Source organism: Eleginops maclovinus, chromosome 20 (genome assembly GCF_036324505.1).
Source record: "Eleginops maclovinus isolate JMC-PN-2008 ecotype Puerto Natales chromosome 20, JC_Emac_rtc_rv5, whole genome shotgun sequence".
In the NCBI taxonomy this organism is placed as follows: domain Eukaryota; kingdom Metazoa; phylum Chordata; class Actinopteri; order Perciformes; family Eleginopidae; genus Eleginops; species Eleginops maclovinus.
Genome location: NC_086368.1, coordinates 18,428,298 through 18,455,619, shown reverse-complemented (window position 1 = coordinate 18,455,619; position 27,322 = coordinate 18,428,298). Strand labels below are relative to the sequence as shown.

Genomic DNA, 27,322 nt, shown 5'->3' with positions numbered 1-27,322 from the left:
TAACACTAAGTTAAGAAGCAGGGTTTTTAGTCACTGTCTGGTTGTGCATTTTTGATCCTGTCTCACTACAAATTACATCCGTGGTCTCCCCACCCAGATGTGTTGTGGGTTAGCATTGTGCTCTGGTGAACCTGCAACCACACCCACAAACAGTGGTGTCACCTGGATTTCAACTTCACTTTTTAATGCAGCAGGTTGAAAAGCAATGACACGACAGTCAGTGAGAGGTAAGTGACTCCTGAAGTTAAATGAAATATTATAAACCAAATGAACGTATCTAAACATTACGGTTTACAGTCATGCTTGCAGCAGTTCTATAGTGAGACACAACCGTGTGTTGAGCTAAATGCTAACAACGGCTAACATTCTGACACGCTGCTGCAATGTTTACCTTGCTAATTGGTTTGTAATTTCATTACATCAAGTGGCTTTTTCCAGAGCATATAAAGCCTTGGTGCAATATCATTTATAGTAGATTTCTTTCAATTGTTCTTTTCATCTTGTTAATCTACAGATTGTTATGTCGATAAAATGTTAGAAATTGGTCAAATGTCTTTTTCTATCTTTTTTCCAGACCAAAACTCAACTAATACAGAACGAATCCGTACGTTGAAGTAACTGGATTCACCATTTTCCGGCGCATTGTTGTCGGAAACATTAACTTATTTATCGAAAATGGATGCCTGCTAATTATTCCTTCTTTAAACTAATCGATTAATCACCTCCTTGTTTCAGCTGTATTGCAGCCTAAACCGCATTTTTCTAGCTGTAGAAAATAAGCGAATTCCTTCTCTTGCAACAACAGATTTGAATATAAGGCATCTTGATTATACTTAATCACTGGTTTTAAATTATAAAGTTATTCGTCTTCTACAGAAAGATAGCCGCCAGTGATGGGAGACAGTGGGAGGGAGAGACAGCTGCTCATACATGACAATATACAGCCTCCAAAAAAACATAATTCTGCCTCTACTTCCTGTTCAAAGAGAATGTCATTAAAGCTAATGAAGACGGAGAGGAGATTTATTCTGTTAGGCATTAATCTCTCAAACATGAAAGTGAAGTGGCGAGTCTTCTCCTTGTTAAATTTGGCTTCAGTTTGACCTTAGCATTCTGCATTTTAGTCATATTTGTCTGCAACATCATGCTCATTTTTTTTACTGCTTTTGACTCAATGAAACAAATGTCAGTTATTTTTGCTTTTATGCTGTCAATGCATATGGTTTCTCATGTATTGCCGTTGTCTTTTCACCTGCAGCACCACCTGCTTAAGTCAGCCAAATACATGTACCCAAGCTGTCCTCCCAGCTCCCATTGAGTCTCCTGCCATTTCCTTTCAAAACAGGAGGATGTGATGCGAGGACGTGAGTGCTTCGGTCAAGTCCCTGATGTGCTCGCCTTGCAGGGCAGTGGTGTGAGAGATGGCTTTTTGACAATGGGCTTCCTGACAAAGTTTTTTCTTGTTGTTGCTTGGTAGGAAATCGACTGTTTAACTCAAGTGTACCCACTGCAGAGAGACCAGACAGTGTAGCAATGGATTTAGTGTGATACTAACATGTTGGAGTTTTGTCTGTAGAAGAGGTCTCCATGCCAACTGCTGCACAATGGGTACAATATAACTAACTGTGCCTGCGAGGCCTGGGAGGGTATTTTAAGATCTTGTAACATGTGCTCATTTGATCTCATGTCACTGTTAATCTTTTATAACACCTTGGTGTACCTATTAGCTGCACAGTGTGGAGGGTTTTTCTTGCAGTGCTTTACCATGGTTATTAAGGTACAAGACAAGTAGGAGTTTATAATAGTTATTTTCTGATGAGTATGAGCTAATTTTTATTTTATACTCAGCAGTTTTATACAATTCCTTTTCAAGAAGAAGCCTCTGGAAACCACCAGCTGTACCAGCCCTACTTTTCTCTTTCTATTCAACCCCTCCACTTTCTCATCCTCCTTTTTTCCCTCAGCACAGGGGGAAGATGAAGCACTCGAGTTTGCTAGAATCTGTTTCCCAGCAGCGGCCCAAGCCTTAAGATGGATCGAGGGGATTTGCATGGGGTGGGGTGGAGAGAGTAAGAGATCTGAGGGAGCAGAGGAGAGGGAGAGAGAGATGTTACTGCTGAGGCTCTGCAAATGAGGGCTGAAGAGAGGGAGGAGAGAAAAGGGGGCATAGTAACACCGACCAGAAAACAACTGTGCTGTCCTGCTCCCAGAGCACAAACGCTGCTGTCTACTCAAACTCGGAGTGAGGGGGGAGGAGGGACGATTGACTTTTACCTTCCATAGTCACTGTGCTCACCCCTCGCCTCCCCCTCTTCTTTGCTCTTCCCCTTCAACCCAGCCTCTCTGGAGCTGCAGAAGACTGTCAGCCTACACAGACGAAGCACAGGCAAAGCTGCCTGCTCTACCACCCCGTATTACTCTCCCTTACACACACACACACCAAAATGCTCTCACAGGCACACATTCAGAGAACTTTCTGTTGCGCACACACACTTACATGCTGACACGCAGGCAGGCACACCCCCTCCCATTATCTGTGCGGTGAGCAATTTTGCTCATAGTGGTGTGAGCAGCGAAGGGCTGTATTTCGCTCCTCAGCAGCAGCGGCAGCAGCAGCAGCAGCAGGACGGGTCCAGAGGAAAGCAGTCATCACCAGAGATCACACCCCAGCTTCTACAACTGAAGGCAAGCCCCACCCCCCTCTTCTTTTTCCTCTCTCATCCTCTCCTCTTTTTCCGTCTTGATGTGACGCAGTGTTGCTGACCTTCCTTTATCCCCCTCCTCTCTCCTCAGTGTGTGCCAGTGGGACAGCCATGGAGGACACCCTCACCTGCAGCCATGCCACCTTCTCCCAGGTGTTTGGACGCCAGGGACAGCTCATGCAAGCCAGTGAGTAGCCGCAATTACACCTCCTGCCTCCTTACATTTACACTGCTGCGTGTCCCGCATGTCAGCGTAACTGGTCTCCACCCTCAGCATTTCTTCCTGATCCCATTCTCAATCTTATTGCCAGTTTTATTTAGCTGATACTGAGGTGCTACAAACATCTTTTGAAGGTACAAAAAAAGATAAGAGGATGATAGCTTGAATCTCTCTGGGCTGCTGCGACAAAACAGAGTTTCTTTGGGGGTAAAACAGAAAAACTGGGTTATTTGTGGGAAGATGTGCATGCTTGTGTATAGGGCGAGAATAAATTATTATTTATTTCTATTGTGATTGTTGTTTCTGTTAGCTGGGAAGTTGCTGATTAAAAAGGTTGGAGACATGAACTTGTGTAGGCAACTATTTTATTTTAAGGGGGAGCTACAAAGACATATCTTTACAGACATTTTTTAGGTTGAACTTGTTGTGGCTAAGCTTTGCTAGGGGTCGCATTTTGATCTAGGTGGAACTTTTAGGGACTTCATGCAGAAAGATAAATCAGACATGGTGTAGTGTGTTGTGTTTGTTGTTTTGTTTACGTTACAGTTATAAAGGTTTGTAAGTAAAGAGTACTGCATGACATTTATCAATTTCATTGAAATTTGAAGTAGCAAATCCAGATTGTTCTACTGTCAGGTGTATAACCAGTATGACGGATGCTAGCTGAAATGTATTCATAATGCAGGTGCACGGTATTAGCGAGGTTGAGTCTGACAGGCAGAGACACTATCAGAGCTGCTCTCAGAGCTCAGACTGATAGCTGAATTATTAAAAACAGAATCTATCAAGATTGTCAGGGGCGCAGGAACATTGAACACAACCTTGGAGTGCCGCAAATGAAGCATACTTCAAGTGATATCTTATTATGTAATGCACATGGTCAGAATACATATTTCCCTCGGGAGGAAAGAGGAGCAGTGATTGACTTGCTTCCAGAATGAAAGTGTCTTCTGCCTCCTCCCTCATCTGGCCTGGTATCTCTCCTCATAGAGTCGTGCAGTGAGAACTTAGTCAATGCCTTTGATGCCTCCGCTTGGCTGTAAACGCAAAGGAATTTTTCACATAGTGTTATGATGGCTAATGAGGCGAGCCCAGGGCAGACATCAAAATAAAACTGCCTTTAGAATTGCATCCCATACATTGGCTTTGCCACATCAATTTTATTTCCCTGTGTTTCCCTTCATTACCACCTGCAGAGAGAAGTGTCTGAGTGGAGTTTCAAAGTGTGTGCCATTAAAAACAATCCAGCCAAGACAGCGCTTAGTGTTACTAATAATGGAAATGCATCAGTCATATCCTGAGCTGGAACACGCATACTCCTTTCACACGTGTTTCTTAAAGGTGCCATAGAATGGAAAACTGTATTTACCTTGGCATAGTTGAACAAGGAGAGTTCGGTACATTGAACTGACATACCGTGAACCTCAAACACCATTGTTTCCTCCTTCACGTGCAAATCACGAATATGCATATCACAGCGGTAAAACGGGTGAATTACAACAATCCCTGTGTGTGACATCACACACGGAAGTCCAGCCCCAACATTTGCATACACCATCTACTGGAAACACTCGCTAACACTTACCACTCCGTAACGTTGCTCTCCAATCTCCGACCAACTGGCTGTTCTTCAAATTTGTCGGTTTCCTCCTCCGATAAAGACTCAAACATGTAAGGTTGGATGCCAATAGCCTCCATGGTTCATCTCTCACAGTTTCGCGAACTTCACTTACTACTTTGGGCTCTGAGGCAGCCATGGATTGCTCCTTGTAAACCACCATCAGAGCAGACCTCGTCATAATTATTTAAATGAGCCCCCAAATAAGGCAAATCAGCTTGTTTCATTGTAGGACCAAATCATAGGGTTGTAAATGGGCCTGTAAAACCGCATCTGGACATTTTTTGGATCAACCAAAGTTATATACCTTCTTTGTAGACATCAGAGAACAATTTAAAATACCAGATAGATGCATTCTATGGAACCTTTAATAATCAGTGTTGCAGGATTTCATCTTTTGGGATTTATTATTCCCATTTGATACGTAGAGGTATTTGAGAGGATGAACATGAGTATCGAGTATCTTGTTGTCTTTGCTGATATTCCTTCCCTCCTCTTTGCACAAAAGGACCCTTTTTTATAAATAATGCAGTTAGTTTGAATTTTTATGTCTGCTTTATACAGTGCTGATAAGGACACTTTACTGCAAGGCCCTAATGGATATTGTGCTTTATACAATCGAAACGCTGGAAACATCTTTGCTAACTGAGTGCTTTTGGAGTGTTGCCGATCTGTATTAGATGTTTTTTTTAAGCAAACAGGGAGGGCCACCCTCACAGAATTTATGTGTACATAATTTGTATTCAGATGCTGGAAAGTCAAACATATTATGCTTGACTTTAAAAAAAATATATATAATGGCCTTGTATTCATCTAAAACCATGCCGTACAGGTCTTTATGTGTGACTTGGTCAGTTTATCTGGAGGTCATCAGTGTGTACAAGTGAAGTAAAACAAGGGGAGGGCGTGGCAGTATTGAAGATGTTTATCAAATCACATCATGGCTGACGAGCTGAGTTTTTCTAGCCTTCAAAACAAAATAGTGGAATAAATCTGTATCAAAGTACAGAATAAACAGATTATCGAGTGCCAGGTTTACAACTGGTATGTGGTTTTAACTTTTTACTGCTGAGGTAAAATGTAATACCTAATATTATAAAGTGCTGCCCAGCCTACTAGATTCAGTTTCCTCTTTAAACAAAATATTTGCATCTGTTTTTATTCAGCTCACTGTGTCTATTTCTTCTTTTATGGAAGGCCATATGAAAGTGTGATGTGTACACAATATCTGCCTCATGCAAATTCTGTTTGATTGGGCCACATTGAAGGGGTTCACTGTCAGAATGGATGCACAAGCAAGAGGAGCAAATCTAACAGATATGCAAATCACAGTTCCAGTTAGGCTGCTGTTGTGTTTTGATGTATTTAGCTGGGATAGGTTTTTTAAGTGAGTGATTGTTTTGCCAAAAAAGGGAGAAATCTTTTTGAGAATATGTTTTGATGAAAACAAAGAGCTTTTAAAACATTCTTGTAGTGCTAAAACTAAAACATACACGGACACATATATTAAGCAAAACTAAAGCAAGAGAGTCCTTTTGTCCAAATAGCCTTTTTTTCCTTTGCGGATCTTAGCCTCTTCTATAATTTTACCCCGGGCGAATGGCAAGTAAAGCAGCTGTTTCTGAGAACTCCATGCATTATTAACTACATCTTGACTTTCTTTTTGTTTCCTCTTCATCCCTGGTAGAATTCCTCCTCTTTATCTTTGCTTTTAGTTTTACCAACATTTTGTCCTACTTCTTGCCCTGAAACAAACTGCAGCAAAAAAATGTGTATAATGGCTAGAAGCAACATGGAGAAAAAAAAGCTTGATTTGCACTACGTTTGCACAAATCCCTGCATGCTCAGACTCGGCTCCTTCTTGCCCAGATGACCATGGCCTGACAGTGCAGCGGTCTCAGTCACCTTTACGCTCCACTGAACCAAAGTGATGTGAGGATCCGGTGCAGTGTAAGGTTGTCCGCAGTTACGTCTAGAGAGGCTTTTAACTGAATATCTCCATTCCCCCTCTCGTGTCGAGCCATCTTCATGTCTCTGCTCAGGGAGGTCAAGGTGTTGGCTTTTGGCCAATGTGCTTGTCACTATTAGACTCCCTAGCTGCCGGCTATCAAACCTAATAGTATTTGATTCAGAGTGAGTAAGGCTCTTTAAAGGGCTTCTTTAATTGAGTCATTTATTTTGTGCAGGTGTCTACTGAATTTAATCTGATAAGAGCTAACATATTTTTGCCAAATGTATTTAACTTCCACTCTTAGTAAAAGCCAAATAAAATATATCAAATATGCTAAATAAATATATGGGACCACTGCTCAATTCACCCAGTCGCCTCACAATGGTTTATCTATGCTTACTTACATTATTGATCCAAGTCCCTGGGTATCTCGAGCAGCACTCCAACATCACTCAATCTAATCTCCATATTGGAATTAAGAACCCCAGGAGAGCTGAGAGTGGCGGGCGCCGCCGGCCGTCAGTCAGTTCACCCGACTCACTGCGACAGTTTCGGGTCAGTCAAACTTATTCTGTCACTCTACAAAAGCGGTTGTAGCAAAGTTATATTCCGAGTTGGTTAAATATACAGTATGTAGGAGCTGTTTAATGTGTAGCAGCGTGCTACATTTGATTGAGTTTTAATTATATGTATTTAATTGCAAACGCTCCTCTAGTTCCAAATGGCAGGGGATCATATGTATCTTCATTAGCTCACTTTCCCTCGGGGCGATCAATAAACTGATGGGAGTTCACAACCTGCATTAGTTCGGTGTTTTCTCTCAGACTCGATGTGCCTGCTCTTCGACAAACTTTTTCTCCTTGACTGACACAAGTCTCGTCACTGACAGTAGAAACTGTATTGCATTGAGCTTCACAAACTCCTGATCTGTTACTCACAGCGTGAAGACAGGTACTTAGCTAGAGGAATATGATGCAACGTGTGCTGCATGATGGAGCCCCTAACAGACTCTTAACTGGGTTTTATGGCATGGAAAATCCAACACAGTGAGAAGGGAAGCCACCCTCAGGAACCGCTACCACATCCTTTCTTTCTTTCTGATGCATGTCTTATATACAGTGGGGCAAAAAAGTATTTAGTCAGCCACCAATTGTGCAAGTTCTCCCATTTAAAAAGATGAGAGAGGCCTGTAATTTTTATCATAGGTATACCTCAACTATGAGAGACAAAATGAGAAAAAAAAAGCCAGGAAATCACATTGTAGGATTTTTAATGAATTCATTGGTAAATTCCTCGGTAAAATAAGTATTTGGTCACCTACAAACAAGCAAGATTTCTGGCTCTCACAGACCAGTAACTTCTTCTTTAAGAGGCTCCTCTGTCCTCCACTCGTTACCTGTATTAATGGCACCTTTTTGAACTCGTTATCAGTATAAAAGACACCTGTCCACAACCTCAAACAGTCATACTCCAAACTCCACTATAGCCAAGACCAAAGAGCTGTCAAAGGAGACCAGAGACAAAATTGTAGACCTGCACCAGGCTGGGAAAACTGAATCTGCAATAGGTAAGCAGCTTGGTGTGAAGAAATCAACTGTGGGAGCAATTATTAGAAAATGGAAGACATACAAGACCACTGCTAATCTCCCTCGATCTGGGGCTCCACGCAAGATCTCACCCCGTGGGGTCAAAATGATCACAAGAACGGTGAGCAAAAATCCCAGAACCACACGGGGGGACCTAGTGAATGACCTGCAGAGAGCTGGGACCAAAGTAACAGAGGCTACCATCAGTAACACACTACGCCGCCAGGGACTTAAATCCTGCAGTTCCAGACGTGTCCCCCTGCTTAAGCCAGTACATGTCCAGGCCCGTCTGAAGTTTGCTAGAGGGCATTTGGATGATCCAGAAGAGGATTGGGAGAATGTCATATGGTCAGATGAAACCAAAATAGAACTTTTTGGTAAAAACTCAACTCGTCGTGTTTGGAGGAGAAAGAATGCAGAGTTGCATCCAAAGAACACCATACCTACTGTCAGGGTGCGATTTGACAAAAAAACAGAGGGGGGGATGTTTTTTTTAATTTATTCATAGACAAGAACATTGGACTTTTAACTTGCTTAACTAGGGAGAAAAAAACGCAAAAAGTAGACAGGCCCTTTTTTCGGGTCCGTGGATTAGTCCCCATCACAACATGGCAAAACTTTTAATAACCCATACATGGATTTCTATTCAACGTCACAAAAACATGCGTACGCACTAACAGGCAGAAAGCACCATAGAACAGCATCAATGCTCTCCATGAAAAGACCCTCCATTTAACTTAAATCAAACACTCAAAATAATTCACTAAATAGCACAACGTGCTGCCAACACTCAGGGACAGGTCTGGAAAACTAGACAAAGTAAACAGTCGGCTCTGGTGACAAATTTGTGGTGGCTTTTTCGTTTTTCCTATCGGGGCATTGTCTGCAGCATTTCGGCCCTCTTCTATCCACAATTCTGCAAATGGGTCCTGTAAAGTAAGATGATATGCTGCTCTGAACGCGTTTCATGTTTGGTTCAGCGCTGTTTTTCCTGCGAAGTTCCCGCACAAAAATTTTACAATGTTTTTGTGTTCGATGACGTTCAGAAATATGCACCGTCTGCCAGAAGGCTGCTGAATAGCCTACTCTGATGTAAAGACACTGAAGATCGTTAGATTTCAATAGTTTAAGTAGGCTAGCAGTTAAGTTGCATTCATCGCTATCAAGGGGGGGAAATCCTTGTCCCCACCGGAGATAAAAATAATTTAGCAGAGGTAGGGATAGGAAAACCAGAGGGGGGGAAAACCTCACCATCCCCCCCTACAAATCGCACCCTGCCTACTGTGAAGCATGGGGGTGGAAACATCATGCTTTGGGGCTGTTTTTCTGCAAAGGGACCAGGACGACTGATCCGTGTAAAGGAAAGAATGAATGGGGCCATGTATCATGAGATTTTGAGTGAAAACCTCCTTCCATCAGCAAGGGCACTGAAGATGAAGCGTGGCTGGGTCTTTCAGCATGACAATGATCCCAAACACACCGCCAGGGCAACGAAGGAGTGGCTTCGTAAGAAGCATTTCAAGGTCCTGGAGTGGCCTAGCCAGTCTCCAGATCTCAACACCATAGACAATCTTTGGAGGGAGTTGAAAGTCCGTGTTGCCCAGCGACAGCCCCAAAACATCACTGCTTTAGAGGAGATCTGCATGGAGGAATCGGCCAAAATGCCAGCAACAGTGTGTGAAAACCTTGTGAAGACTTACAGAAAACGTTTGACCTCTGTCATTGCCAACAAAGGGTATATAACAAAGTATTGAGATGAACTTTTGTTATTGGCCAAATACTTATTTTCCACAATAATTGGAAAATAAATTCTTTAAAAATCCTACAATGTGATTTCCTGGATTTTATTTTCTCATTCTGTCTCTCACAGTTGAGGTATACCTATGATAAAAATTACAGGCCTCGCTCATCTTTTTAAATGGGAGAACTTGCACAATTGGTGGCTGACTAAATACTTTTTTGCCCCACTGTACTTGCATTAATCATTATTTTCAAGCGTCAGAAATAATAAGCACACATGAAGGGAGGGTGGTTTGAATTGTATTATAGTGTTCCCTCCCATTCATTTAGATCTGTGGACCATGGAAGTGAACACCGGTTTCAGAAAACAAAAGAGGAAGATGGTCAACCTTTTATTATTAAAGGGGAATTTTAGAATGAAGTTTCAAAAAGAAATTTGGGAGAAAATATATTTATTTGGCAAAATAATATCAATACAAGTCCCCGAACAGACTTGAAAATATGGAAGGTGGACTGCTACTTGGAGAGGTCCCAGTTCAACTCCTAGGCCCTGCTGTGGTGTCTTTGAGCAAGGCACCGGACACCTCCAATCCCCCCCTCCCCATTGCTCCCCGGGCGCTGCACAATAGCTGCCCACTGCTCCTAGTACTAGGATGGGTTAAATGCAGAGGACAAATTTCACTGTGTGTGCACTGCTGTGTGCATGTATGTGACTAATAAAGAGGGTTTCATCCTCCGAGTCTATCTTATAAGTATCTGTGCTAGAGCTTTAGCATTCGGCTGTTTTGGTCAAATACTAATTTTAAGGTGAAGAAGTATTTTAATCTCACCATACTTTTTTATTGTATGTAACCTTCCTGAACAGGGGGCTCAACATAATGCTTCACTTACTTTTGCAAAACTCATTTCAACCTGACGAATGCTATATCCCTGAGTGTTTCACAAAAGGCAATTTGTTGCAGCAGCACTCCCCCAAACTCAAAGTGCTTTATTGTGTCTCCCGGATTTATTGAAGTGCTTTGCTATTTCTGAGGCATTTCATACATTGCTGCATTGTTTCAAAGGATTCTAGTAAATCCCGCACTTTGAACTTGTGCCTCCTCTTCTTCTTAATCTCCCTCTCACTCTTTCTTTCTCTATCTCTCTCTGACACACACACTCTTACAAAAGTGAGGTTATTGCAAAATTTTAAGTGGATGCACATAAGCTGAACACTGTGCGCTCAGCGAACACATCTCCCGGATTTAATAGTCACTCATCTCCACCACTTTAAAGCAGCTATATTTGTCGCTGCTCGATCTGCTGGGTATAGTCCTGAGCTGCCAGGAGATTTTTATTGGTATAAACAACATCATCTTTTACAGTCTGGCTAATCCTGCTCTTCTTGGCATCTGTATGCTTACAAGTGTGTATCCGTGGGGGTTTGTGTAATGTTGTGTGAATGAAGTAAGTGTGGCGTATGTTTAAGTAGCAGTGAAAAAACACTGTTCGTTGTGTCAATCAGCTGCAGGACAGGAAAACAAAGCACAGGTTTGCCTTGATGAAAGATGTTCTTAATGAATTCTAACGCGCCAAGAGCAGCTTCCAGTCTGCAGCACTCGTCCCCGCCGTGTTTCCTGCGTCATTGAACTCTGCCTGAGTGTCTGCTGACTCCGCATATCTGCCTCACCGTGCCCAGTACTGCTGGCCTCTATTTGCCTCTCTGCCTGCCACAAACCCCTTAGTTACACAGCTTAGCCCTCTGCAGACACATGCTGAGCTGTTTCCCAAATCACCAGTGGTAATCTGCTACAATACACCACAGAGCAGACAGAGAGGAGGGGAAGGAGGGGAGGGAGGAGAGGGAGGCTAGAACAAGATAACGGTCAGCGCACAAATTGAAAACTTACAGAGAACTTTGAATTGTATAAAAATAAATGTTCAACTCTTATCTGCAATAATGTTTTCTTATTGCAGGTAACAGAATGTACCTGAGCTGAAAAATGTGGGCTTTGTGATACTGCTCAGCATGATTGTAAATAATATCCTGTTTTCATCAGACATCCTTCTCCTTCTCCTTCCTCGCTGCACTACACACTGTGATGCAGAAAGCAATCCTAAGGAGAATCTGCTCTGCTCTGAGTCAGTATCAATTTGCATTAGTAGTTAGTGCGGGCACTCCTGTGGTGATGAAATATAGCCTATTCTCCAGGGTGCTTCTCCTTAACATGCAGGGCATGCCGTGCACGTATGGGAGTGACAGTGCACACTGTGTGCTAAAAAAAGACCAGCACAGGTTTGCTACATAAAAGTTCAATGATGTTTTGACAGTGTCAAAGCTAATGAGCAGAGCGACGTTTGAACCTTCGCTCTATAAATCAGATGCTTGCAAGTTGAGAAGCTTGACTGTACGTGCTACCAATTTATACCACAAAGGGAGGCATATATTTAATGCTAAGGATCTCATAAGATGTGTACAGAGTGTGCTAGTCAGAGAGGGGCTGAATTTAATTCAAGTTGAATCATCACAAAGGCATCAAATCCATTCGGGCTTGTGATAAACGACTCTTAATAAAAAAAGGCTCATTGTGAAACACACTGAAGAGACTCCATCAATCTGCAGGAGTGTGTGTGTGTGTGTGTGTGTGTGTGTGTGTGTGTGTGTGTGTGTGTGTGTGTGTGTGTGTGTGTGTGTGTGTGTGTGTGTGTGTGTGTGTGTGTGTGTGTGTGTGTGTGTGTGTGTGTGTGTGTGTGTGTGTGTGTGTGTGTGTGTGTGTGTGTGTGTGTGTGTGTGTGTGTGTGTGTGTGTGTGTGTGTGTGTGTGTGTGTGTGTGTGTGTGTGTGTGTGCGCTGTTTCTCGAGTCCGTGTGTGTCAAGGAACCAGGAAACCATTACAGATTTATCAGGCTCAATGCCTGCTTTTTATTCATGCCCCCCGGTAATACGCCTTAATGCGGGTATAAAGTCACTAGTTTGTCATACAACATTACGTTAGCTGCTAGTTTTCTTGAGGGATTTGTAACTGACGCCAAAGTCACTAGAGCCCACGCCTCACTGAGGTCCAGTGTCAAACACTTAATGCTCCTATAAATGTCTCGGGTGAATCCTACATTTGTGTGCAGCTCTGTGCTCTTTAAGCTTGTTGAATACCTATTGCTAACATCTGACACCGATGCAAAGCATTCACACGCACCGGGGGACCATTTTCAGTAGAACCTCTTAATATTTTGCAGCACCTGCCACCATAATACCACGGGGGGCAATATTCTTCTGTTACCAACTTAAACACATACTTGGGGAAATAAACAGATGCTGCGCTCATTACATGGAATATGAAGGGCAGCAGAGACTTTAGGACTGGCTGATCTGACCTTTTTTTAAATATTATGCTAACAAAGCCAGTCTAAACAGGCCACAGAAAGCAAACTTTTTTTTTTGAAAACTAGGGCATTACAAATTAAGCAATTAAATACAATGTCATGTAAATCATTTTAGTCATAAGGCAGGGCAGTTAGCATCTTGATAAGTGATGTTTTAGAAGCTACATAAGATAACTAACTAAGATTCATCTGGTCCCAAAATTGCTTGTGCATCTGTCACAAATGTGGAAGTAATACATGCTTATGCTCGTTACTATGATTTGTTTTGTTTATTTTCCTTTCCCACACCCTAATTTATCAGCTGCAGAAAGTGCTGTCCCACTTTAAGCCAGTTAGACTTTATTATTGATAGTTAGATCTCCTATCTATTATATATTAAAGATACTTAAAATAACAGACAATTGGGAAACGGTTTGCTTCCCCCGACCAACTGTCCAAAACCAAAAGATACTCAGATACAAAAAAATGAATGCATCCTAAAATAACTGACCTTTTATAACACCGCTTGCACCCTGGATTTAGTTCATGCAAAATCCTGATTCATGTCTCATGGTATTTTGTCTACCTTTGTGTGTGAGTAGTACTAAGCATGTGGACTGAGCGGAGATCAGAGACCTTGATCCGAGTTAACATCAGAGAGACAGAGGCCCCCTTCCTATTTCACAACCACATCGTACATGCAATTATGTCAGGTGGTTTTTGCATCACAGCTCTGAGCTGTCCTCCGCAGATGGGAACCTGGAGAGACACGCTCGCCATCATTAAACAGAGCTCCACTCTCCTCTCTGGAAAAAGCTCACGAAATATGGAGGCAACAGTATTCTCCACACAGTAATGTCTCATTTGCTAATATGTTGAGCTGATGTGCCTTTGAACTCGCACAGTTTGTTTACCTGCACAGAAATGAATGAAAGATAACGGTAATACCTGCAGCCTGAACTCAGTGGGGCTCGTCTGCTATCAGAAACTTGCTCCGAATATGAATTTTGAGCATCAAAGTGGCTGATAATAATAATGGATTCAGAGCTGTCACCCCATATTAGAGCAGATTTGAAGTTCAGCTGTTTAATCCCCATCTGTCTGATTTGAAGTCTGTGAGTTGTGTGGTACCTGCCGTTGTGCTCCGGTACAAAGATACGCTGCGGCTCTGACCCACTTTCATCCTGCCTGAAAGACAGGTTCACACACTCTCTCACAAACAGTCCTAATTGGCTACAGCCCTGTCACCAGTGTTGCTTGTTGCCCTGGCTCTCGAAAGGCACTTCAGCGAGCAGCCTCCGGATTTTGAAATGTCATGTTTGAGCTCACACAGGTCTGCTCTAACAAGCTGTGTTTACCTCGGCTCAGTGAGGAGACGAGAGAGGGCCCTCATTTCCCCTCCTTATCTCAGCTGATGCAGGGAAATGTCCTCTCTGCTGTCTGTCAGTGGCATCTTCAAAGTTTCTCCTGAAGATGGTTTCTATACTTTGTGGTCGCTGCTGGCAGCCGCAGTATTAGTGATGCAGCTGTTCTGGTACCAGTTGTATATTTCATATTCTAGCTAAATGTAGACACTGGGACATTGTGTTGAGTGTTTGCAACAAAGCTACAACAGACCAGCATTTTTTTAGCTATCTGCTGGTGATTCAGAGGGAGAATTATTGTATGAGAGGAGAAGGTTTCAGTTTCTCTCCTATAACAGATTTGAATGAAAAGAATGCAAATGTGCACGTCTATCTTTCCCTGCATGCTGCTGTCACTAATGCTGAATATCCCCACCTACATGTATTACCCATTGAGACTTGTTTTACGCCTGTTCTTATCAAAGTAAATTTAGGGAAACAAACTGATGTAGTAGATTAAAAGCGTTAAAATTGCTACACCAATAAGAAAAGTGCAAACAGTGACTCCTGGAGTGCACATAACCTGAGGAGACCTTAAGGTATTTCTTCCTCAAACATTGATAGATTTATTTAAGTGTTACTATCCGTCCTTCGCTCAACAAACTGTTACTGTTAGATTATTTAATTAAGCTGTTGTAAAATAGCTATCATTGATAATAACATTAATTAACCTTAACCCTGGGAATCCATTTAAAACAGTCAGTGTCCGGACCCCTGACCTTTATGTAAAAGCTGACAGTTAGTTGCCCTTTTTCGCAAAATTACACACACCATTACAACTGATACAGAGATAAATAGTAACTCCGTTAGCCGTGAATTAATTGCCTGCGTGTGAGTGGAGGAATTTCAGTGAGAGCCACAATCCTCTCGGAGTGGTTTCATTAGGTGTTGAAGAGGAGGCCTGAGGCAGATTGTCAAAGGGCCATCAGAGGCTTTTATGTTCTGCCGATGGTTCATCGACCCTCCTGAGATTTCTTTTTCTAAAGTCTTTGACTCAAAGGAAGAAAGGGAAACCTAGATCCCTCTGTACTGATCTCTTGTACTTCACACTAGGTGGCACACTGATCAAAGTTATATGAAATCAGAGGTGGGCATGTAAACCCTCGTTTTCCCTGGACTGTTTATAACCAACATTTTAAATGCGTATAACAAACCAGTTTTGGGGAGTTAAGAATTGACCCTTTCTTTTGATATATCTTCTTAATTTGCGAAGATAATTACATTTTTATTGTTAAGAGATTATTTATAGATGAAAGGCTCATATGAGTGAAACTATTATCACTTATTTAACACAATGTTCTTGTTGATCTGCTTTTGATTTTCCTTTCTGAGTTAATGGACCTCACTTAGTGAAGGCAGTGGTGCGTGTTACAAACGGGTGTTAAGCCATCTTTGTCAACCCTTCATTGGCAGCTGTTTAAGCCACAGCCTGTGAGGCATCTGAGAGGGGTACATGTTCGTTTCATGCAGTTGCAGCATGAATCAAAGCTACCAGGTGGTGGCAATGTTGCTGTGGGCAAAATGAAATCCCTCCTGCAGTCTCTGCCTCCACACTGGAGCTTCTGGTTCTGATGCTGAGCGGGTTGACAGAGTAAGATGCAGCTCTCTACATCACAAAGTGTCTTGAAGGGATTTACCTCATATGACTGTTGAAAGAGAAATGTATATCACAGATTGTGTAAATATACCTTGAAAGATAATGTGGCAGGGTGTTGAAAACTTGAGAGAAGTGTTTGATCTGTTAGTCAGAAGCTGATATCCACAGAACTGCAACCCTTTATACAATCTGAAGCTGCAGAGAAGCTTTCAGTGGGCTGAAAAAATTACTTTTACCATGTCGTCTCAGTATTGTTTAAGAGACTTGTACGTTTTAACATAAAGCCTTCATTACAAACTGCAGTTAAAAGGTTTTTTAAATGTAGCAGACGGCAGGGCAGTGAGGGTCCAGTGAATGATGCTATTTAATTGCATTACAGGAAATATAGTCAGTGTCTGGCCTCATGAGTGCTCATTAAAACATTTCGTACTTCAATAACCAAAAGTTTTTCCTTTTTGTTTTAATTATTATTATTAGTATGATTTAGTATTTTTAATCTTGAAAATACGTTTTGTATTTACAGTGGGGAGAACAAGTATTTGATACACTGCCGATTTTGCAGGTTTTCCCACTTACAAAGCATGTAGAGGTCTGTAATTTTTATCACAGGTACTTTTCAACTGTGAGAGACGGAATCTAAAACAAAAATCCAGAAAATCACATTGTATGATTAATTAATGTAATGTAATTAATTTGCATTTTACTGCATGACATAAGTATTTGATACATCAGAAAAACAGAACTTAATATTTGGTACAGAAACCTTTGTTTGCAATTACAGAGATCAGATGTTTCCTGTAGTTCTTGACCAGGTTTGCACACACTGCAGCAGGGATTTTGGCCCACTCCTCCATACAGATCTTCTCCAGATCCTTCAAGTTTCGGGGCTGTCGCTGGGCAATACGGACTTTCAGCTCCCTCCAAAGATTTTCTATTGGGTTCAGGACTGGAGACTGGCTAGGCCACTCCAGGACCTTGAGATGCTTCTTACGGAGCCACTACTTTGTTGCCCTGGCTGTTTGTTTCGGGTTGTTGTCATGCTGGAAGACCGAGCCACGAGCCATCTTCACTGCTTACTGAGGGAAGGAGGTTGTTGTCCAAGATCTCGCGATACATGGCCCCATCCATCCTCCCCTCAATACGGTGCAGTCGTCCTGTCTCCTTTGCAGAAAAGCATCCCCAAAGAATGATGTTTCCACCTTCATGCTTTACAGTTGGGATGGTGTTCTTGGGGTTGTACTCATCGTTCTTCTTACTCCAAACACGGCGAGTGGAGTTTAGACCAAAAAGCTCTATTTTTGTCTCATCAGACCACATGACCTTCTCCCATTCCTCCTCTTGATCATCCAGATGGTCACTGGCAAACTTCAGCTGGGCCAGGACATGCGCTGGCTTGAACAGGGGGACTTTGCGTGCGCTGCAGGATTTTAATCCATGACGGCGTAGTGTGTAACTAATGGTTTTCTTTGAGACTGTGGTCCCAGCTCTGTTCAGGTCATTGACCAGGTCCTGCCGTGTAGTTCTGGGCTGATCCCTCACCTTCCTCATGATCATTGATGCCCCGCGAGTTGAGATCTTGCATGGAGCCTCAGACCGAGGGAGATTGACCGTCATCTTGAACTTCTTCCATTTTCTAATAATTGCGCCAACAGTTGTTGCCTTCTCACCAAGCTGCTTGCCTATTGTCCTGTAGCCCATCCCAGCCTTCTGCAGGTCTACAACTTTATCCCTGATGTCCTTACACAGCTCTCTGGTCTTGGCCATTGTGGAGAGGTTGGAGTCTGTTTGATTGAGTGTGTGGACAGGTATCTTTTATACAGGTAACAAGTTCAAACAGGTGCAGTTAATACAGGTAATGAGTGGAGAACAGGAGGGCTTCTTAAAGAAAAACTAACAGGTCTGTGAGAGCCGGAATTCTTACTGGTTGGTAGGTGATCAAATACTTATGTCATGCAATAAAATGCAAATTAATTATTTAAAAATCATATAATGTGCTTTTCTGGATTTTTGTTTTAGATTCCGTCTCTCATAGTTGAATTGTACCTATGATAACAATTACAGACTTCTACATGCTTTGTAAGTGGGAAAACCTGCAAAATCGGCAGTGTATCAAATACTTGTTCTCCCCACTGTATATGTTGACAGATGAGACAAAAAGCTTGATTCCACACTTGATTTGGCTGACATAATCAGTTTTCAGATATATCAAAAATGTGAAACAAGGTTCATCGCTCTCTTTCTATTTTACATTATGATTTGGTGTCTCCTGCTGAAACTGCAGTGCAGAGAATCTGCAGGGAGAGCAGACACTTTTCCTGCCCTGCAGTCCTCATTTTGAAGATGCTTCCCTCTGGTCCGCCCTCAATATCCTTACTTTCTTACCTTTAACATCTTTCACTTGTTCATTAACTGAGTAGTACAACGTACAAATAGATAACCTGTCTGAGGGCAAATTAGGTAATTATTTAAGCAGCTGTCTCATTTGCATAAAAAGGGCTCAGTCCATGCAGTCTTCCATAGGAACTAGGATCAATTACTTCATAGTTGAAAAGATGTTGAACATGGGAAGTACGTAAATAAAAATGCATCATGGTATAGGTAATTATTTTCGCCCTCTCTCACACATATTGTGAAGTTTTGGATTTCATCAACGATGACACCGGTTAATGCAGATAAGATAAGGTACTCCTTTTGTAGTTATTTTCCTAAATAACATCTGGATGTACAGTCATATGTACAGAAAAACAGCTTACACTGTCTGTGTTTACAACTAAGAGTTAAACATGAATAGAGGTAACTTCTCTACAGATAACGAATCATGTGGGGCAAAAAAGTATTTAGTCAGCCACCAATTGTGCAAGTTCTCCCATTTAAAAAGATGAGAGAGGTCTGTCATTTTTATCATAGGTACACCTCAACTATGAGAGACAAAATGAGAAAAAAAAATCCAGAAAATCACATTGTAGGATTTTTAAAGAATTTATTTTCAAATGATTGTGGAAAATAAGTATTTGGTCAATAACAAAAGTTCATCTCAATACTTTGTTATATACCCTTTGTTGGCAATGACAGAGGTCAAACGTTTTCTGTAAGTCTTCACAAGGTTTTCACACACTGTTGCTGGTATTTTGGCCCATTCCTCCATGCAGATCTCCTCTAAAGCAGTGATGTTTTGGGGCTGTTGCTGGGCAACACGGACTTTCAACTCCCTCCAAAGATTTTCTATGGGGTTGAGATCTGGAGACTGGCTAGGCCACTCCAGGACCTTGAAATGCTTCTTACGAAGCCACTCCTTCGTTGCCCTGGCGGTGTGTTTGGGATCATTGTCATGCTGAAGGACCCAGCCACGCTTCATCTTTAGTGCCCTTGCTGATGGAAGGAGGTTTTCACTCAAAATCTCACTATACATGGCCCCATTCATTCTTTCCTTTACACGGATCAGTCTTCCTGGTCCCTTTGCAGAAAAACAGCCCCAAAGCATGATGTTTCCACCCCCATGCTTCACAGTAGGCATGGTGTTCTTTGGATGCAACTCTGCATTCTTTCTCCTCCAAACACGACGAGTTGAGTTTTTACCAAAAAGTTCTATTTTGGTTTCATCTGACCATATGACATTCTCCCAATCCTCTTCTGGATCATCCAAATGCCCTCTAGCAAACTTCAGACGGGCCTGGACATGTACTGGCTTAAGCAGGGGGACACGTCTGGAACTGCAGGATTTAAGTCCCTGGCGGCGTAGTGTGTTACTGATGGTAGCCTCTGTTACTTTGGTCCCAGCTCTCTGCAGGTCATTCACTAGGTCCCCCCGTGTGGTTCTGGGATTTTTGCTCACCGTTCTTGTGATCAATTTGACCCCACGGGGTGAGATCTTGCGTGGAGCCCCAGATCGAGGGAGATTAGCAGTGATCTTGTAGGTCTTCCATTTTCTAATAATTGCTCCCACAGTTGATTTCTTCACACCAAGCTGCTTACCTATTGCAGATTCAGTTTTCCCAGCCTGGTGCAGGTCTACAATTTTGTCTCTGGTCTCCTTTGACAGCTCTTTGGTCTTGGCTATAGTGGAGTTTGGAGTATGACTGTTTGAGGTTGTGGACAGGTGTCTTTTATACTGATAACGAGTTAAAAAAGGTGCCATTAATACAGGTAACGAGTGGAGGACAGAGAAGCCTCTTAAAGAAGAAGTTTCAGGTCTGTGAGAGCCAGAAATCTTGCTTGTTTGTAGGTGACCAAATACTTATTTTACAGAGGAATTTACCAATGAATTCATTAAAAATCCTACAACGTGATTTCCTGTATTGTTTCCCCCATTCTGTCTCTCATAGTTGAAGTGTACCTATGATGAAAATTACAGGCCTCTCTCATCTTTTTAAATGGGAGAACTTGCACTTGGTGCCTGACTAAATACTTTTTTGCCCCACTGTATGTAAGATGTGTACTACAAACATTGTCGGTCCCAATTGGATGAATCCTAATGACTGTAGAGATCTTTTACATTTTCTTCTTGCGCCAGTATAAGATCACATTTTTAGTTTGATTTGCAATATGACAACAGCTATTGGATAGATTAGGATGAAATTTGGTGCAGCCATTGATGTGCTCCCCAAATATTTTTTCAATTATTTTCTACGTACTGCAGCTGCCCTTACAAAGAATGTAAATCCCCTGTTGCAGTGTGCAAACAATTGAGACATACTACTTTGTCATTACCTTGCGCCTTGAACTTTGACCCTTTTGCTTTGCTCATAAATCTGCTGTGCAGGAGGTTGAGGGTCAGAATAGTCGCAAAAGGTTGCAGTAGGACATCCTGATATTTTTGGCATACTGCATTTGAATATATATTTACTATCTATTGGGACACACTTGGTCATTTTTCTGGAACACGAAACACTTTAGTAGTATGGGCTTTGAAATACATCAATCGTAAACCTTACAGCTGCAAGACATGTGCATATTATCATTTCATTTAGCGTGTTACCGACGTTACGTGCAAAATTCTTCTGTACAGCCTCAAAAAAGCTCTTAGCATGGTTGTAGACTTATTGACTTAGCAGCTGTCGTATTGGCAACACAAATGCAATGAAAAGCCCATTGTACTTAAACCTGTATTCCGCTTGCTTACATGCACTAAAACAGGATTCAAAATATGTACTATAGGCGTGTGAGATATTATTCCCTAGAACTGCCTGGATGAGTCGGGTCCAATACAATACATGCCTGTAGCGTTGTGTTGACTGTGGAAATGAGAAATAAAAAGGTCCTCGAGAGATCAACCCACTCGCAGGGGACCGAGGAGAGATGACTGGCAGTCTGCCTCAGATCCTGCCTGTCTGATTGTTTTGGGCAGATCTGTGATTTCTCAAATGTTCAGTTCTGGGGAAACACGACGACACCAACAAACCCAGAGCTGTGTAGTTTTTTCACGGAGGTCAATCTCTTCAAAGCCACTGTCACAATTATGCACTCCCATGTTCACATATCCCAGCTTTGCCCATAAAGGCAGACAAAACTCTCCTCACACAAGTGCTTTTATCTGCCTTACATCAGAAATTAGTGGACACCAGCTAGAGGAAAAAGATTGAATGCATTTTAAGGAAGAGCAGAAGCGTGACATTGGAGTGAATTGTGTAGTATGCCAGACATAAAGATAAAAAAAAGGTTTGTGGAACATGGTGTAACATGCTGTAATGCACATGATAGAGTAGTATTCCTTTGGGGGAGAGTGTCCAATTTCTCTGGGGAATTGCATCGTGTAGACCCTCAGCGGGTGTGTTGGACCCTGCTGCAGATAGTGATGCGGAACAATGAGGCAAACAGCAAATTACAGGCCTGTGTTGATGCTGTCAGATACGCAGAGGGATTCACTTATTTTTATGCATACCAAACTTTGCTAAGCTATAATTGATCTGTCCAAATCTCAGTGTTTGAACAAACTTGTGGTTTACAGCGGCATGTTTTCAAAAGCCTCAAAAGAAACCTTCCCTGTGGTGTTACAGCCCTGGTTTAAGATCACTGCAGCCTTTTGTCCCTCAACAAGATTGTGTTGTGTACTTATCCGGCATCATTGTAATTGAAATGTACCCGCACTCTCTTTCTCTTGGGGATTGCCTCAGATTCTCCCGATTCCCTCACCCTTTTATCCTACTCCGGGCCCAAAGTGTGAAGTTCTTGGAGCTTCCTGAAATTGCTTTGGAGAAGATTTCTGGCTGCTGTGACTCTTCGGCTGTAACAGCCGGTCCCCAAAGCGAGGCAGAAGCAAAAGAGTCTTTTTAATATTTTTTCTCATCACACTTCCTGGTGGGACAGCTGACTGAGCTCATTTGAATATATTTGACTCTATTCTGCTGCATCTGAATATAAACATAAACCCTCCCTTGTTCATATTTTGAACGATCTCGCAAATTAACAACAATAATATACAAAAACTGGAACTGATATTTTTCCCAAAGGAGGGATTGCATTTTGAGTGAGCTGTTTGTTCATTTTTTATATGTACATTATATTCTCCTTACTGTGGAGTCTGACAATAACCACAACATGCCTCATTAGAGTTCATTGTTGATGCTGTTTTGCTCCTGTGGGTGAAGATTGTAATGAGCTGTCCACATCTCACAGTCACCAGCAGCACTGGGCCACCTGTGTGTGGGAGGCTGCTTCACAAAAACACAATATCCCTCTGATTTAAAGTATTCTACATTTTACATAAAAGATAAAGAAAAAGAGATATGAACCTGATGAAGAAGATATTTTTCATACATCAGGGAAGGTTTTAGAAATAATTAAAATCATGAAACATTTTGGGAAATCAATGAAAGACTCGGTGATAGAGACACTTTATACAACAGTGCTTATTTATATGTCCTGTAGAGAAAGAATGAATGGAAGATTGGCATAAATCAACCAAGATGAACCAATGAACCAATGAATTTGTCAATAATTCATGATTTTATCTCATTAAATTTCCTCCCCAATATCTTCTCTTCCTTCCAGTTCAAATAAGGTCAGCTTCGAACGGCCATTTTGAATACTCTGTGTGATGTGATCAGCGATGTGAAACCATAGTATATATACATATGCTCAGCAGAGAATCATCTCAGTGCTGACACCTCATCTCGCTTGCTCTACTAGAAGAATATTAATACACGTACATACGGTAGTGTTGTCATGTCAACAGCCTGGTGTTTGAGCATTAGTTGTAATTTCACGAGTGAAAAGCAATCAGTTTTTGTAAATGGTTCAACAAATTAAGCATCACTTGGTCACTTCTGTACTTTATACCTTTGGTGCTGCAGCTGTTGAATTTTGATTGTGGTGTATGTTGACACATTCAGGGGCACTCAAAGTATTTTTTTATCATAGAAACCTACTTGCGTCCTCCATGATGTATCACAGTGTGTGACAAAATGCATTCAATACAAATTGAAAGTGGAGCAGATATGAGAGGAGGTGTGTCTGTTCTCTCAGTTTGACAGCGTGTCATTTCCAGAAGCTGCAGCGTGCCATTACCTGTGTTTGGTCGTCTTTGGGGGCAGAGAGGTACACCTTGTAAATGTTGAATGCGAAAATTACAATCCAATCGGCATCCTTCCATTGTAAACATTTTATTTCCCCCCCTCGACACAACTTGCCTTGATTTGATGTATGCCGCGCTGCCTGCGGGGCCCAGTTTGCTCGTAAACATGCCTCTTTCTGCATGCCGCTGTGGTTCAAGAGAGGTGCTGAAAGATATGGCCATAAATCTTGGATAATTCTGCTGAAATGCCGACCTTGAATGATGTCAGTGAGTCACATTGCCTCGCGCTCTCCGTCACTCTCGCCTCAAATTGACCTCTTAGCCTCTTAGTGTCTAGTTGTGAGAGAGAAACAGAGTGATGCTTGACTTGAAGCAAGTGTCCACTTTCAAACACGCTATCCCTTTTGTCACTTATGTTGGCACATTTGGTGTACTAAAACAACAATAATACAGAGAACACAAACCTGCCAAACATCTGCTGATTTTTGTTGCACAATCGGTAGGATTTGATGGTTTCATTTCCTGATTTATACCATCAACAACTGAAGAAATATATATATATATAAAATCTACCTGCATGTAACTACTTCTCCTCACACCTATCTGTAAGCAAGCCACTTCTGCAGTAGGGATCATGCTCTCAGGGAGTTAACAATGCATACATGGAGGTTTTATTCAGTCAATCAATCAATTGTGGATCTAAAAATATTTATTATAAACATCTCTGTTGCTATGTACTGAGTTGAGTTATTATAACTATCAGACAGCTGCTTGTTTTTAATTGAAAAGAAAATCTAGTAAATAATCTAAAAACGGAAAGCTGCAGCATTACCAGTAATTCTCTTATGTATGTTAGTTACTCTATTTGTTTCTACATCTCTAACAAAAAGCACTTTTATCCCCCCTGATGGCTTGTTTTAATTTTAGTATTAGTGATTACCAACAGGCTGTGACCAAATAGACTTCTGAGCTCCTCATTGTGTAGCTGTAGCCTCTGACTGAACAAACCCAACACAATAGACCTTACCACTGGGACTCTCTCCATACCAAAATGGATTATATGATGAATTAGTCCGAGTTACTGTGTCTTGGTAATGGATTGAGCCTAATGATGCCCAATGTCCAAAAGAGGGATTATTCTGAGGAGGAGAACAATGAAGGCTGCTCCACTGAGGCTGCTGATGAAGTCCCGCTAGAGAAAGGAAGCAAACTTTGGAGCTCCTCTGCATGCATGGCAGTAGAGGAAAAAATAGATTGACTGTCATTACTGTGTTTTTTCTGTTATATAACTGTCTTTCTCCTCTATTGCAGCGGTGCAGTCTCTCAACAGCCTGAACGACCAGATTGCTCAGTTCATGGTGACCAGACCTTGCAGCCTGGCTCATGAGGACGAGTCCTTCATCCCGGGAGAGAGGGACACCTTGAGGAAGTCCATGACTCTGATGAGGCACCTGCTAATGGATGCTCAGGTACAGCCTATGCCCGCTATTTCTTTTTACAGAAATTTAGAAGCAAGTCATTCTGATTGCTCAGTGCTGTCTGAACTAGTGTTTCGTTTATAACTTTTCAGTTACTATGTCAACCTTTGGCCAACAAACAAAACTGAATCTTGTATTATTTTGCCATGCTCACAAGTTTGCCAAACTCTTGTGGGATTACAAACCACCCTCATTTGAGCCAGAGTAAACCACAAAATGTCAAATAGAAAACCCACTTTCATAATCAAATCTTCAGACCTTCATGGTCTACAGGAAAAAGTAATAAATATTTCCCGAAAACGTTTTCTGTATAACACTGAAATAATTGGATTAGATATTAGTTATAAAGTCAATCTTGGCTGTTTTTCCCAAGTTTTTGGGACAGCGCTAGTACATTTTGAGACATCAATATTAACCAACCATTCCTATTATTGATTCTCTAAAAATCAACATGTTTCATGGTTCAGATCTTATGTCCTAAATCACCATTATGCGTTTAGTACAAAAGAAAATGTGACTCTTGTCCTTAAGTGTTCAACTATAGGCCTACTCATTTATAACTGATACCACTATGTTCACAAATGTTTAATCCAAAACCTAAAAACATCAAATATAATGTATATTATAGTTTCTCTCTCATAATAAAACAAAGATGTAGCGACACGGCTGAATACACAGCATGTGGATCCCTCTTCAACACTAGGTGAAAAGCACCTTCAACACTAGGCAAACTTTGGCGTTCTCATCAGTAATTTTAAGAACAAGTGAACAAATCGTTTTCCTCAGTCAATCCTGTCATCAGTGTGAGACTTGTTTCTGTCCAATAACGTGAATGTAGTTGATTGAAGCATGTGTCTTTTTATTTTTCTTTAAAAATACATATTCAGATCTATTCCTCTCTCTGGTCTGCTCCATATGAGATGATAATTCATGTTTAGAGTTTTGCTTTCATTTTTCGTTATATTTATATTCCTTCTACATCTTGATAAATGTCAGATGATTTTTGCCACAGTGATGCATTTAGGTCATCTATTAGCAACATCGCGGACATGCATGATGAATACGTAGTCCCCCCGCCTTTTTCTGGAGATATTTTCTCTGATGTGGTGTCATTGATTAAAGGGAAGGTAATGCAGCAAAAGGGCATTGCTTTCACCTCAGCCCAGTCGTATGTAGGCTGGAGTGAAAGATTGTTAGCCTGCAGTCCGTTTTTTCCTGTTCAGTCAGGAACACAGCATTTTGAGGTTATGGATGAGAGGGAACCTCCACCGCGGATAGAGTGTCGATTATCTCCCCGAGAAGTCGTACTAGAAAAAAAAAAAGTTTGCCCGTTGTTCAAAGTTAAGTGAAGCACTCGACACGTCAGCATGACAGAGTTCTCTGCCTGTGGGCCTTGTTTGTGTCAGACGGTACATTCACCACCTTAGTATGTTATTCAAGTGTGTGTCTTTGAAGGAGGGAAAGATGGAGGCTTATGTCCGGTGGGGGCCTGTGTCTCTGCGAACATATGACTGACAGTTGCTATAGCAATATGTTTGCTGCTTGATATCCTGCGTGCTCCACAGAGTCTCATAGATTCGGCAGCTTTTTCCAATATGGATTTTGTGTTGTTTTCTACTACATGAGTGCGTTTCCAAACATTGTATCATACCTCCATGGTGGTAGTTAAGGTTATAGTTGCCTGTTGAGGAGATAACTAGTAGCTAAATAATGGTTATCCCTAAACAGTTATATGTAAACATTTTGCTGTTTTAACAATCTTAAAATGTCTAATTCAAAGCAAAAACTACCACCATGTGTTTATGCTATTTCCCTAACCGTAACAAAGTACTTTTTTTTCATTAACTATAGTGCTGTCACATTTTTACGTGTCAGTGTTTGCCCTCATTTTTAATCATATTGGAAGACCTGGGAATGAATGTTGTCCTCCTGAGAAGGGCGTCAGAAATCTATTCTGTATCTGTAACCTGCATTTGTGAGGGCACACAGAAACAACCTGTTTTGTCTTTTAATTTAAAGAACTTGTTGTTTCTACTTCACTCAGCACTCAAACACTTAGGCCGACATTTCTGCTTCTTTTAGACCTTCCATCAAATACCATTTCAACCTCTTTCAGTAATTATAATTCAACTTCCACTTCAACTCTAACTTCTTTCAGTATCTCAACAGAATGTTAATT

The 27,322-nt window shown here is 41.6% G+C and overlaps 1 protein-coding gene across 4 annotated transcripts in view; it reads left to right on the top strand.

Annotated features, from left to right (window-relative positions):
• The first annotated feature begins 1,873 nt into the window (after nt 1-1,873).
• The window catches only part of LOC134882709 (kazrin-like), a 98,193-nt gene continuing 72,744 nt past the window's right edge, over nt 1,874-27,322 (top strand). For 2 of the 4 annotated variants that reach the window (XR_010168187.1, XM_063910594.1), the window contains exons 1-3: nt 1,874-2,685; nt 2,794-2,889; nt 24,977-25,134. Coding sequence is in view for 3 of the 4 variants with exons in the window: in XM_063910594.1 (XP_063766664.1) it covers nt 2,814-2,889; nt 24,977-25,134 (234 nt within the window). In the remaining variant the exon portion in view is untranslated. The remainder of the gene's footprint in view (nt 2,686-2,793; nt 2,890-24,976; nt 25,135-27,322) is intronic. The other 2 variants (XM_063910593.1, XM_063910595.1) reach the window with 2 other exon arrangements.